The 13533-nt window shown below is 40.3% G+C and overlaps 1 protein-coding gene across 11 annotated transcripts in view; it reads left to right on the top strand.

Moving 5' to 3' along the window:
- Nucleotides 1-13533, top strand: part of KMT2A (lysine methyltransferase 2A) — a 78096-nt gene that overhangs the window by 46037 nt on the left and 18526 nt on the right. For 9 of the 11 annotated variants that reach the window (XM_074335396.1, XM_074335397.1, XM_074335395.1 and 6 more), the window contains 11 exons: nt 431-568; nt 1317-1475; nt 1744-1861; nt 1990-2068; nt 3241-3401; nt 3599-3784; nt 4023-8262; nt 8894-8974; nt 10026-10090; nt 11253-11423; nt 13228-13302. In XM_074335396.1, the coding sequence (XP_074191497.1) occupies nt 431-568; nt 1317-1475; nt 1744-1861; nt 1990-2068; nt 3241-3401; nt 3599-3784; nt 4023-8262; nt 8894-8974; nt 10026-10090; nt 11253-11423; nt 13228-13302 (5473 nt within the window). Of the gene's footprint in view, nt 1-430; nt 569-1316; nt 1476-1743; nt 1862-1989; nt 2069-3240; nt 3402-3598; nt 3785-4022; nt 8263-8893; nt 8975-10025; nt 10091-11252; nt 11424-13227; nt 13303-13533 lie in introns of those variants that run through there. The other 2 variants (XM_074335402.1, XM_074335403.1) reach the window with 2 other exon arrangements.

Here is a 13533-nt window from a genome sequence, read left to right as displayed (position 1 = left end):
CTTACCTCAGAATGGTTATGAGGATTAAAGGAAATAATGTATGTAAAGCCTTATTTAGTGTCTGGCATATAGTAAGCTTACAATAAAAAAAGTTTTTTAATGCAAACTCAGAGAACTGGCTTTGAAATACAGTTTTTAAAAAGTCAGTGCACTTTTGTAAACTTACCACATAGTCATAGTGCTTACTTTTAAATTCTGTGGTTATAAAATATTTCCAGTCTGTGGAAAAGGTAGTCAGAAAGGAGAGAGGTGGAAACAGAAACATTGAAAAAGGATTTGTGATCTTTGTATGTATCCTTAAGTTAAAGAATTTTAGTTAAAGGATTTTAATTGCTTTATTGAAGTTGTCTTGACTGAAGTAAAGCTAATACCAAGGAAAACCTTTGACATTATGTTCTTTAAAGACAGAAGAAATGTCTTTATTTCATAGGATGCTGGCCGTTTGCTATACATTGGCCAGAATGAGTGGACACATGTAAATTGCGCTTTGTGGTCAGCAGAAGTGTTTGAAGATGACGATGGATCACTTAAGAATGTGCATATGGCTGTGATCAGGGGCAAGCAGTTGGTAAGAACTTGTGGGCAAGTGTTATGGAAGAGTTTCCATTCATCTCAGTTTCCAGATGTTCTTTCTGTGGCTAAATGCTGCCTTCACTGGTGTTTTCCTTAGTGCCTTTAGAGTGGTCAGCCGATAACAAATATTGCTATACACTATAGGCCGATTGTTATTCTGACCCTTTGAGGATGGGTGCAAAAGGGAAAAACAGTCTTCCTTGGAGAGGAGCCCAGATTGTGAATATGACAGAATAAGATGGTGACATGTGGGCTAGTCAAAGGAAATTTTTGAGTCATGAAAACCATCTGTTAAGCCTAGTAACTAGAGAACCATTATGTTTCTGACTAGTATAATCTTTCTGGAACTGAGTTCTTTTGGATATAATAGCTTTCTAGCAAGATGATGTTTTTAGCATTGATCTTTAAAGTTTCATTTTCTCTAAATTATTATGCATCCTAGAAGAGAAACTATGTTTTGGTCCAAGTTCTAAATCAAATTATAATATTTATTTTATTTTGTTTTTTAATAATATTTAAATTTAGTAGTTATAGGGCTCCACGGACATTTGGAAAGAGAAGATTTGTAGAGGAGGCTTTATGGCTCATATTAATTTCTCTGTATTGATAATCTGTATTCAGCAGATTATCAATAAACAAAATGAATTGTAGGAAACCCAGAATGGGGTGACTCTATAGAGGAGATGGAAAATGGCTTAAAACTTCTGAAAGTCTGACTAGGACTATTCTTTCTGGATTGTTAGAGATGTGAATTCTGCCAAAAGCCAGGAGCCACGGTGGGTTGCTGCCTCACATCCTGCACCAGCAACTATCACTTCATGTGTTCCCGAGCCAAGAACTGTGTTTTTCTGGATGATAAAAAAGTATATTGCCAACGACATCGGGATTTGATCAAAGGCGAGGTGAGAGAGCTTTAGTTGCTTTTTGAATTTCCTAGGAATTCAAGGAAAATAGGCTAAATATAGCAAGCCATTTGATAAACTTTGTGTTACTTTCCTACTAGGTGTTCCTAGAATCTCCTCCTTTTAGGAGAACTACAGAAGTCCTGCTAGTGAAACAGAAGGGTGATTTTGAGATATGCTCTATACTTTCCCTTTGAAAGAGTTAATATCAGGAGTATAATTTGTAAAGGGACAGCCTATTAACCACTACCCTGGGTTTTCATTTAAGGTGGTTCCTGAGAATGGATTTGAAGTTTTTAGAAGAGTGTTTGTGGACTTTGAAGGAATCAGCTTGAGAAGGAAGTTTCTTAATGGCTTGGAACCAGAAAATATCCACATGATGATTGGTATGACATGGACCTTCGCTGTTGCGGGAGGCTGGATGTATCATTGGGGTTCTTTCTAGGATCTGCTTATGAAGTGATTATATATATCTCATTATCTCCTCTAATTAAGTGCTTCTTTCCTTGGCCAGGCTCCATGACAATTGACTGCTTAGGAATTCTGAATGATCTCTCTGATTGTGAAGATAAGCTCTTTCCTATCGGATATCAGTAAGTAGCACAGTCAAGAGTATACAGCAACCCCCACAACTTGAGCACCCTGAAGCACGTCATTAAATATAGAGCCATACTTGTTATCTACTTTTAACTGCTATTAAAAATTAACTACATTTTTTGCTACTTCTCTCAGAACTAAAGTATCATTTTATGTCAGCTAAATCCTGTTATGGATGAGAAGTATTGAATAATGTTGTGATAAGTTTGCTCGGTGACAGATGATTACTAGAATTAGTGGGATGATCACATTGTAAGGTATAAAAATGTCAAGTCCCTCTATTGTACACCTGAAACTAATGTAACTAATATAATATTATATACCAACTGTACTTAAATAAAAAATATTTCAAAATCATTTCTACATAAAACCTAGACAGAAAACACAAGGTCAGTCTCTGAAGATTCTATTAAATTCCATTCATCTGGATTCAAAAGTCCAGGTTGTTGTCATGGATCATACATACCTCATGCCTCTGTCCTCAATTTTACATTTTATAGGTCCTTCTAAAAATGTAAACTCCCACAATAATAATCAGATTCTGTAGTAAGAATTTATAATTTTTCCTACGTGAAGTAAATTGTTTGAATTTCTAGCAAGCTGGCAAGATAAATTTAAAATTCCTTTTTTGTCTCTCCCCCTTAAGAGTCTCATTTCGCTATAGGTACTCCAACTTATTCTGCATTCCAATTCTGACAACACATTCTATACTCCACGTTTTAGTTGGCAGCTGTTTGTATAAACTAGGCTCCATCAGCATCCAGAAAATTTGAAACAGTTTCATTTCCTTTGTCTCAAAGGAAGCACCTCAGGTTTGCTCTTTCCTCACTTTGTACACACTGTGGGGCAGTACTCCCTTCCTGAAGGCCAATAACTATTTCTTGTAGTAGTTGGTATTTTTGTTTCTCCGCGTTTTAGGATATTTTATTATTTGTGTCCCCTGCTCACAAAAATTTGATGCTATTTTCTGAGAGGCTAAGAAAAACCAAGGCCTCCAAAAAGCTTGGAACACCCTAACTAGGGAAATCTATAATAAGAATCCATGAAACAAAGCTAAATTCTATAAATCAAGGAGACCAGGAGTCTAAGATGAGAAGAGATTTTGACAAATGTTCATCTCTGCTTCTGTGCTCTCATTTCTGGTGATTTTTACAAATCTGTTTGCTAGATGTTCCAGGGTATACTGGAGCACCACAGATGCTCGCAAGCGCTGTGTGTATACGTGCAAGATAGTAGAATGCCGTCCTCCAGTTGTAGAGCCAGATATCAACAGCACTGTTGAACATGATGAAAACAGGACCATTGCGCATAGTCCAACATCTTTTACAGGTTAGTCTTTATTCAAGATGGGACTTGAATTAAATTTGGGGGAGTACTAGAGTTGAAGTGTGGGAAAAAGTCATTTCTTTGGGAGGTCTCATTTGTTTCTATTTTGATATTTACTGAATAGCTGGCTTTTTATTGGTTCACTTGTTTGATATTTTAATTGGACTTTTTTAAGTAAAGGTTTTTATATCTTACCACAGAAATTTCATCTAAAGAAAGTCAAAACACAGCTGAAATTGTAAGTCCTCCATCACCAGACCGACCTCATCATATGCAAACTTCCGGTTCCTGTTTTTATCATGTCATCTCAAAGGTCCCGAGGATTCGAACACCCAGTTATTCTCCAACACAGAGATCTCCTGGCTGTCGGCCATTGCCCTCTGCAGGTAAAGGACTTCATTGACCCCAAGTAGGTCAGGTCAAAGATGAATTTAAAATTCTTTCAGGCAACTTTATATTAGTGACTTTTGCTAATTGAAAAATCTTGATTTTCAGTTTATCTATCTATCTATCTATCTATCTATCTATCTATCTATCTATCTATCTATAACCAAGTCATTGAAGCCAATGACTGCCACACATTTGTTCTATCATACACTTTTTTACTTTTTCTTTCTTGTTTAGGAAGTCCTACTCCAACCACCCATGAGATAGTCACAGTGGGTGATCCTTTACTCTCCTCTGGACTTCGAAGCATTGGCTCCAGGCGTCACAGTACTTCTTCCTTGTCACCTCAGCGGTCTAAACTCCGGATAATGTCTCCAATGAGAACTGGGAGTACTTACTCCAAGAATAGTGTTTCCTCAGTCTCTGCCCTAGGGACCGCTGCAGATCTTGAGTCAAGTGCCAAAGCAGTCGATCATGCCTTAGGGCCACTGAATTCAAATACTAATTTAGGGCAAAACACTTCCAGCTCTTCAAATTTGCAAAGGACAGTCGTTACTATGGTCACTAAAACTACTCACTTGGATGGATCTTCATCTTCAGAAATGAAGCATTCCAGTGCTTCAGACTTGGCATCCAAGAGCTCTTCTTTGAAAGGAGAGAAGACCAAAGTGCTGAGTTCCAAGAGTTCAGAGGGACCTGCACATAATGTGGCTTACCCTGGCATTCCTAAGCTGGCCCCCCAGGTCCCTAATACAACATCTGGAGAACTAAATGTTAGTAAAATCAGCACTTTTGCTGAACTCTCTTCAGTATCATTTTCTTCTAAAGAAGCTCTCTCCTTCCCACCACTCCATTTAAGAGGGCAAAGAAATGATCGAGACCAACATACAGATTCTAACCAATCAGTAAACCCCTCTCCCGATGAAGACACTGAAGTCAAAACCTTGAAGCTGGCTGGAATGAGCAGCAGATCATCTATTACAAATGAGCATGTGGGACCGAGTTCCAGAGACAGGAGACAGAAAGGGAAAAAATCTTGTAAAGAGACTTTCAAAGAAAAGCATTCCAGTAAGTCTTTTTTGGAACCTGGTCAGGTGATAACTGGTGAGGAAGGAAACCTAAAGCCAGAGTTTGTTGATGAAGTTTTGACTCCTGAGTTTATGGGGCAACGACCATGTAATAATGTTTCTTCTGATAAGATCGGGGACAAAGTCCTTTCTATTCCAGGAGTCCCCAAAGCTCTATCCATGCAAGTAGAAGGCTCTGCCAAGGAATTACAGACACCCCGGAAACGCACAGTCAAAGTAACACTGACACCTCTAAAAATGGAGAATGAGAATCAGTCCAAGAGTACCCTGAAGGACAGTAGTCCTGTTTCCCCTTTGCAAATAGATTCAGCATCTCCAACAGAACCAGTTTCAGCCTCTGAAAGTCCAGGAGATGGTGCAGTGACCCAACCAAGCCCCAATAATACCTCATCCCAGGATTCTCAGAGTAACAACTATCAGAATCTTCCAGTACAGGACAGAAATCTAATGCTTCCAGAGGGCCCCAAACCTCAGGAGGATGGGTCTTTCAAGAGGAGATATCCTCGTCGCAGTGCCCGGGCACGTTCTAATATGTTCTTTGGGCTTACCCCACTCTATGGGGTAAGATCCTATGGTGAAGAAGACATTCCGTTCTATAGCAGCTCAACTGGGAAGAAACGAGGCAAGAGATCAGCTGAAGGACAGGTGGATGGGGCTGATGACTTAAGCACTTCAGATGAAGATGACTTATATTATTACAATTTCACCAGAACAGTGATTTCTTCAGGGGCAGAGGAACGGCTGGCATCCCATAACTTGTTTCGGGAGGAGGAACAGTGTGATCTTCCCAAAATTTCACAGTTGGATGGTGTTGATGATGGGACAGAGAGCGATACTAGTGTCACAGCCACAACAAGAAAAAGCAGCCAGATTCCAAAAAGAAATGGTAAAGAAAATGGAACAGAGAACTTAAAGATTGATCGACCTGAAGATGATGGTGAAAAAGAACATGTCATTAAGAGTTCTGTTGGCCACAAAAATGAGCCAAAGATGGATAATTGCCACTCTGTAAACAGAGTTAAGACTCAAGGACAGGATTCCTTGGAAGCTCAGCTCAGCTCATTGGAGTCAAGTCGCAGAGTCCACACAAGCACCCCCTCGGACAAAAATTTACTGGACACCTATAACACTGAGCTCCTAAAATCTGACTCAGATAATAACAATAGTGATGACTGTGGCAATATCCTGCCCTCAGACATTATGGACTTTGTACTAAAGAATACTCCATCCATGCAGGCGCTGGGTGAGAGCCCAGAGTCCTCTTCTTCAGAACTTCTTAATCTTGGGGAAGGTTTAGGTCTTGATAGTAATCGTGAAAAAGACATGGGTCTTTTTGAAGTGTTTTCTCAACAGCTGCCGACAACGGAACCTGTCGATAGTAGTGTCTCTTCCTCTATCTCAGCAGAGGAGCAATTTGAGTTGCCTTTAGAGCTACCATCTGATCTCTCTGTCCTGACCACCCGGAGTCCCACTGTCCCTAGCCAGAATCCCAGTAGACTTGCTGTAATCTCAGACTCAGCAGAGAAGAGAGTAGCCATCACGGAAAAATCTGTGGCTGCCTCTGAAAGTGACCCGGCGCTGCTGAGTCCAGGAGTAGATCCAACGCCTGAAGGCCACATGACTCCTGACCATTTTATCCAAGGACACATGGATGCAGACCACATCTCCAGCCCTCCTTGTGGTTCAGTGGAGCAAGGTCATGGCAACAATCAGGATTTAACTAGAAACAGTGGCACCCCTGGCCTCCAGGTACCTGTTTCCCCTACTGTTCCTATCCAGAACCAGAAATATGTGCCCAATTCTACTGATAGTCCTGGCCCTTCTCAGATTTCTAATGCAGCTGTCCAGACCACTCCACCCCACCTGAAACCAGCCACTGAGAAACTCATTGTTGTTAACCAGAACATGCAGCCACTTTACGTTCTCCAAACTCTTCCAAATGGAGTGACCCAAAAAATCCAATTGACCTCTTCTGTTAGTTCTACACCCAATGTGATGGAGACAAATACTTCAGTATTGGGGCCCATGGGCAGTGGTCTCACCCTAACCACAGGACTAAATCCAAGCTTGCCAGCTTCTCAATCTTTGTTCCCTCCTGCTAGCAAAGGATTGCTCCCCATGCCTCATCACCAGCACTTACATTCCTTCCCTGCAGCTACTCAAAGTAGTTTCCCACCTAACATCAGCAGTCCTCCTTCAGGCCTACTTATTGGGGTTCAGCCTCCAGATCCCCAGCTTTTGGTTTCAGAAGCCAGCCAGAGGACAGACCTCAGTACCACAGTAGCCACTCCATCCTCTGGACTCAAGAAAAGACCCATATCTCGTCTACAGACCCGAAAGAATAAAAAACTTGCTCCCTCTAGTACCCCTTCAAACATTGCCCCTTCTGATGTGGTTCCTAATATGACATTGATTAACTTCACACCCTCCCAGCTTCCAAATCATCCCAATCTGTTAGATTTGGGGTCACTTAATACTTCATCTCACCGAACTGTCCCCAACATTATAAAAAGGTCTAAATCTGGCATGTATTTTGAACAGGCACCCCTGTTACCACAGAGTGTGGGAGGAACTGCTGCCACAGCAGTGGGCACATCAACAATAAGCCAGGATACTGGCCACCTCACATCAGGGCCTGTGGCTGGCTTGGCATCTGGTTCCTCCGTCTTGAATGTTGTATCCATGCAAACTACAACAGCCCCTACAAGCAGTGCATCAGTACCAGGACATGTCTCATTAACCAACCCGAGGTTGCTGGGTACCCCAGATATTGGCTCAATAAGCAATCTTTTAATCAAAGCTAACCCCCAGAGCCTGGGCATTCAGGACCAGCCTGTGGCTTTGCTGCCAAGTTCAGGAATGTTTCCACAACTGGGGACATCACAGACTCCTTCTACTGCTACAATGACAGCAGCGTCTGGCATCTGTGTCCTCCCCTCTACTCAGACTATGGGCATAGCAGCTACTTCACCTTCTGGGGAAGCAGAAGAACACTATCAGCTTCAGCACGTGAACCAGCTCCTTGCCAGCAAAACTGTGATTCTCTCTTCCCAGCGTGATCTTGATGCTGCTTCAGGGACCCAGGGATCCAACTTTACCCAGACAGTAGATGCTCCTAATAGCATGGGGCTAGAGCAGAATAAGGCTTTATCCTCAGCTGGGCCAGCCAGTTCATCCTCTCCTGGGGTTTCTCCATCCTCTGGACAGCAGTCAGCAAGCCCCTCAGTGCCGGCTCCCACTAAACCCAAACCAAAAATCAAGCGGATTCAGCTGCCTGTGGACAAAGGGAATGGCAAGAAACACAAAGTTTCCCATTTGCGGACCAGTTCTTCTGAAGTACACATTCCAGACCAAGAAGCCAACACGACATCCCTGACCTCAGTCACAGGGTGAGAGATCCATCACTTGGCTGTGCTGCATCTGTGGGATCTGTGCTCTGGATCAGAGGCTGTTGAAGTGGTAGCTTCTGGGAGGGACACTTCTCTGCCAGGTTGCAGTGGGCGGGGGTTTTCTGGGGTTTGACTTGGTTTTTGTTTTCTTTCCCTCAACACTGGTGATTTATAGAGCAAAATTCAGTTTCATCCATGGGCAGCTGGTCTTGGATGGAAGCACATCTCTACTCTTTGCTCTGATTTAAAACAGTGCTGCTGTGCTCCTGTTTTTTTTTGTTGTTTTTTTGCTGAGAGTTAGGATACTAAGGGTTGATTATTTCTGTATGGCAGGCAAGGCCACCTGTTGTAGATGGAGTCCTTCAAAAATATTATCATTGACATGACATACATAATGTGCATAAGTGCACCCGTGTAGTCACTATTCAGACCAAGATATAAAAACATTTCTAGTGTTCCAGGAGGTTCCCTCGTGTCCCCACAAGGTCACCACTATCTAACCTATGTTACCACAGGTTGGTTTTCCTAGGTCATAGATTTTATTATGTCATTTCCTTAGACTGACCTTCACATTTGGTATATATTTACTGGTGGTTTTTTCCTTGAAAAGATACAAATGATTCTGTTTTAGGACTCCAGGAGCAGAGGCTGAGCAGCAGGATACAGCTAGTGTGGAACAGTCAGCACAAAAAGAGTGTGGGCAGCCTGCAGGGTAAGCATAAAAATTAGTTCTCTAAGATTAAGTTGTCAGTTCTGTCACCTCATTTAAAAAATAGTTCTTCCTGATTTGTATTGATTTTTGTTGCCACAGTTTTGTTTTATTTATTTTTTTAGTGGCAATAACACATGCTTGTTAAAAAAAGAAAAATACCCAGCATGGAATTGTTTAAATAGTGGATAATGGTTCCCTATTTGTCCTGCCTAACCTCTTCCTAATCTATTCCTTAGAAGCAACCATTGCTAATAATTTGTTTTCATCCATGCAGACATTTCTATACAGTGCAGATATACATGGTGTATGTAAGAATATGTATATACTTTTTTACATAAAATGAATAATGCTGTACATACTGTTCTGTACTTGGTTTTATCACTTGTATTGTGTACACATTTCTGTGCCAGTATATATACACATATGTATACACATATGTGTATATATGTATATATATATAGGTGCACTTCATTTTTTTAATGGCTGCCTCCAGTTGGATCTACAATAATTGGTGCAGATCTGTAATAATAAATCTGTAATAATTTAACTAGCCCCTATTGATACACATTTAGGTTGTTTCCAAGATTTATTTAATTTTTAAAATTGAAAATTGGTGGTGGTGACTAGCTCATGCAGCTTAATTTTGTTTTTAGTTAAAACAGCTAAGTTAAGCAGCTCTTAAGTAACTCCAGAACTGCTTCTAACAAGTGTTCTTTCTTTTTTTTTTCTTCACCAATATTAAGGGTATGAGAAAAAAATTAGGACACAATCTACAACTTCAAAAGCAGAAATGTTCCCAATTGGGAAAGAATCCCATAAAAGACAGTTGTATGTTATGTTATGTTCCGTGCGGTAGTGTGGTGATGCTGCTTACTCAGCAGGTTCTGCACACAGCGCCCGGGGGTGCATTTCTGGTAGCTGTTTCGTATAATTGGCACAGCTGTCCGGCTGATTATGGACAGTTTTTATCTTTGAATTGAAGAACTAGTTGATGTTACATCTCATGTTTGGTGTTTTTTGTTGTTGTTGGTGGTGGTGTTGTTTTATTCAGGCAAGTGGCTGTTCTTCCTGAGATTCAGACAACACAAAATCCAGCAAACGAACAAGAAAGTACAGGTATGTGGGTGGGTAACAGGTTAGCATCAGAATGTCAAAGCCAAAATACTATGAAAATCAGATACATTACCTACTGATTTTCTAGATTTAAATAAATAAATAAATATTAAGTTCCAAAGAAGTTAAGTGATTCGCCAGAGTTGTAGACTGAGACTCAGAGCATCTATCTCTTGGTCCCATGCTCTTGCACTGCATATTCTGTGATCATCTGTCAACTAAAGGACCCAAGACTAAAACTTACAAATACTCTTCTGCTCTACTTACTTTATAGCAGTGTGATTTAAATAGTGATAAGCTGACTTCACCCCTTAGTTGTCACTGAAGAAAACCAAGAACGATTTTTGTCATACTAAAAGATAGCCAAATTTTGGTTATGACACCAGATCCATCTCCATAGCATTTTCCATCTGTCCTAATGAATTGGATCAGTAAACAACTACACTTTAAGATTAGAGAGCTCTGTATATAAGGCTGTGCCCATTTCTATTGAGGAGACTTCCCAAAAGAGAACTAGGTTGAGAATATATATAGGCATAGCATAATATTTGGCATATAATCACATTCTGCTGACTTGCTGCTTCCTCAGGAGGATGGATACATCTCTATGTAAGAAGGCAGTAAGTAAGGGCTGATAGTGCAGACTGGAGCCAGATGGGTTGAAATCCCAGCTTTACCACTTACTAGCTGCATGAACTTGGGCTGCTTAACCTGTCTCTACCTCAGTTTTCTCACCTTTAAAATGTCGATAATAATAACACCTACCTCACTGAACTGTTGGGAGGTTTATATGAATACATAAGGAATTCCTAAAAGAGTGTCTTATGCATAGTGTTTCATACATATTAACCATTATTATTTTTAACTTTGACCTTATTGAGGGCAGTTACTTAACTGAAAAACTATCAAATTGTCATACCAGAAACTACCACAGAAACAACATGAGTTTATGTTAAAAAAAAGAAAAATTTTAGTTTTAGTCATTTTTAGCTATGACCTAGATAGCAAGCTGCTCTACCTCTTTGAGACTCAGTTTTATTATCTGTAAATGGGAATAATTACCAACTATGGAATGTTGTTAGGCTTAGAGGTAAACGTATGTCAAGTCAGTGCTCAGTAAGCGCTTGCTGTTGCAACCACTTTGTCCCCTCTTTGTTCCTCACAGAACCTAAAACAGTGGAAGAAGAAGAAAGTAATTTCAGCTCTCCACTGATGCTTTGGCTTCAGCAAGAACAGAAGCGGAAGGAAAGCATTGCTGAGAAAAAGCCCAAGAAAGGACTTGTTTTTGAAATTTCAAGTGATGATGGCTTCCAGATCTGTGCAGAAAGTATTGAAGGTGAGGTTAAATTAGGTTGACCCACCAGCACAGGCCTTGTTGCAGCTAGATCTGCATTTTCTATATATTTGTACCACTTATATGGGCTGTTTTGTGCGTGCTATTGTGGAAGATACTCAGAGGCATTATACATTTAACTTGTCCTTAGGAAGTTGGTGTTGTTGAGAAATAGTTCATAATTTATGTGAAAAGTTAATGATACACACTGTGCTTTTTAAGATTGCACACACCCTCGCAGGGCACATGAGCACCCTCTGCTTATCTCTCTCGCTTTGTCTTACACCACTTCCTTGTGCTATTTAAATGCTATTCTCACCTTTGTCCCTTCACACAATTCTTCCTCCTGCCTGGAATGCTCTTCTATTCTCATTCACCTGGTGAACTCCAGCTCATCCTTCAAGATTCAGCCCAGGAAATCTTCTCTGACTTTCTGAGACAGATAAGCAGTCCCACTCCCTCCTTTCTGCCACTTTTAGATTCTTCAGTGTGTCTCTCTCATAGCTTAAAATTTATTTTGTAAATATTTGTTTACTCTTATGTCTTACTCAACAGGGAGCATCCGATAAGGGCTTGAATTTTATTTTCTTATTCATCTTTGTACCCTAAGAACATAGGTGTTCATTAGCTGTTGCAGGACTAGTGAATATTCTGTAGGCAATAAGTACTAGAAGAATTTGAAGGAAAGAAAGATCACTGTGGGTCAGTTTGGGTTATACAAAAACCAATGAAGATGAATAGAATAGAAGATTTTTTAAAAAGCAGAGATAATAGAATTTGGGTGAGGCAAAGAGAAGGCAGAGGGCTTTCTAAGAAGGTATGTAAGCAAAGTTAGCAAGACAGATTTGCATTTGGTGCATTTAGAGTAGTGTCAGGTGGGAATATGATGCTGAAATCCCTGTGAGAGATGTGGTGAGAGAGGAAATTGGGAAGGTGGATTGGGCACAGGTTTTGGAGGGCCTTCAGTGCCAAACCATGAGGCCTTTAAGATTTGGGAGAGTGTAATAAAAGCAGAAATGCAGGAAACGTAATGTGGTAGCTCCATATAAGATAGATTGAGTTGGAGACACTAGGAGGCAAGAGGTCACTAATGAGACTATTGCTACAGTAGAGTTGTCAGGTAGTAATAAAGCCTATTTCTAGTAGGAAAAGAAAGGAAAGAAGAATGGACATACTTATGACTGTGGATATGGAGAAGAGAGAGAAAAGTCAAAGATGACTGAAGATTCGGGCCCTGGGTGACTAAAAAAAAAGATACGTAAGGAGAACAAAGAAATAACTAGGTTGAGTGTATGAGTTCCACATAACACATACTGAGTGTGGAGGAGTAGTAAGAAATTCAACAAAGAGTAAGAGATATCAGAATCTTAGGTTAGACCTGGAAGGGATTGTAAAGGTTTTCTAGTTACACCCCTTAATTTTAAGGAACTGAGAATTTACGATCGCCCCACACTCCTGGTTAAATTGTTAATGCTAGTATTATGTTGGTTGAGGATACAGGGAACAGAATTAATATCAAATATTCAGGATTGGGACCCAGACTACCATCAAGGGATGTGAATGCTTTGGGGATTCAGGGGTCATTTTCAGAAGGTATGACTCTTCTTACTGCTTCTGTATCCTTTCTAACAGAAAAAACACTGCTGGGTAGTGCACCTTCCCAGCTTGTTATGCACCGAACTGATTTAAACTAACAAAACAAAATGTTCTGGCAGGATGTGTTTTCACGCTGTAGAGATACTAAACACAGTGCTTGTGCACACCATTGGTGTTGAGATGTTTGCTTGAATGTTTTATTTCCTCACAGATGCCTGGAAGTCATTGACAGACAAAGTCCAGGAAGCTCGATCAAATGCCCGCCTAAAGCAGCTCTCATTTGCAGGTAATGGCTAGAGCAGTCATTTTATTTCTCTCAGACTGATAACTTGTTGGTTTAAGTTACAGTGTTGATTTTACAAAAAAAAAAAAAAAATCAACCTTTTTTTAAAATAATTTTTCACAGCTTTATTGCGATATAATCCTTATACCGTACAGTTCACCCATTTAAAAAAAGGCATACGATTCAGTGGCTTTTAGTATATTCAAAGAGTTGTGCAACCATCACTTCTATATA

Source organism: Rhinolophus sinicus, linkage group LG06, assembly GCF_036562045.2.
Source record: "Rhinolophus sinicus isolate RSC01 linkage group LG06, ASM3656204v1, whole genome shotgun sequence".
NCBI lineage: Eukaryota > Metazoa > Chordata > Mammalia > Chiroptera > Rhinolophidae > Rhinolophus > Rhinolophus sinicus.
The sequence above is the reverse complement of the archived record's forward strand: the minus strand, read 5'-3'. Positions and strand labels throughout refer to the sequence as shown.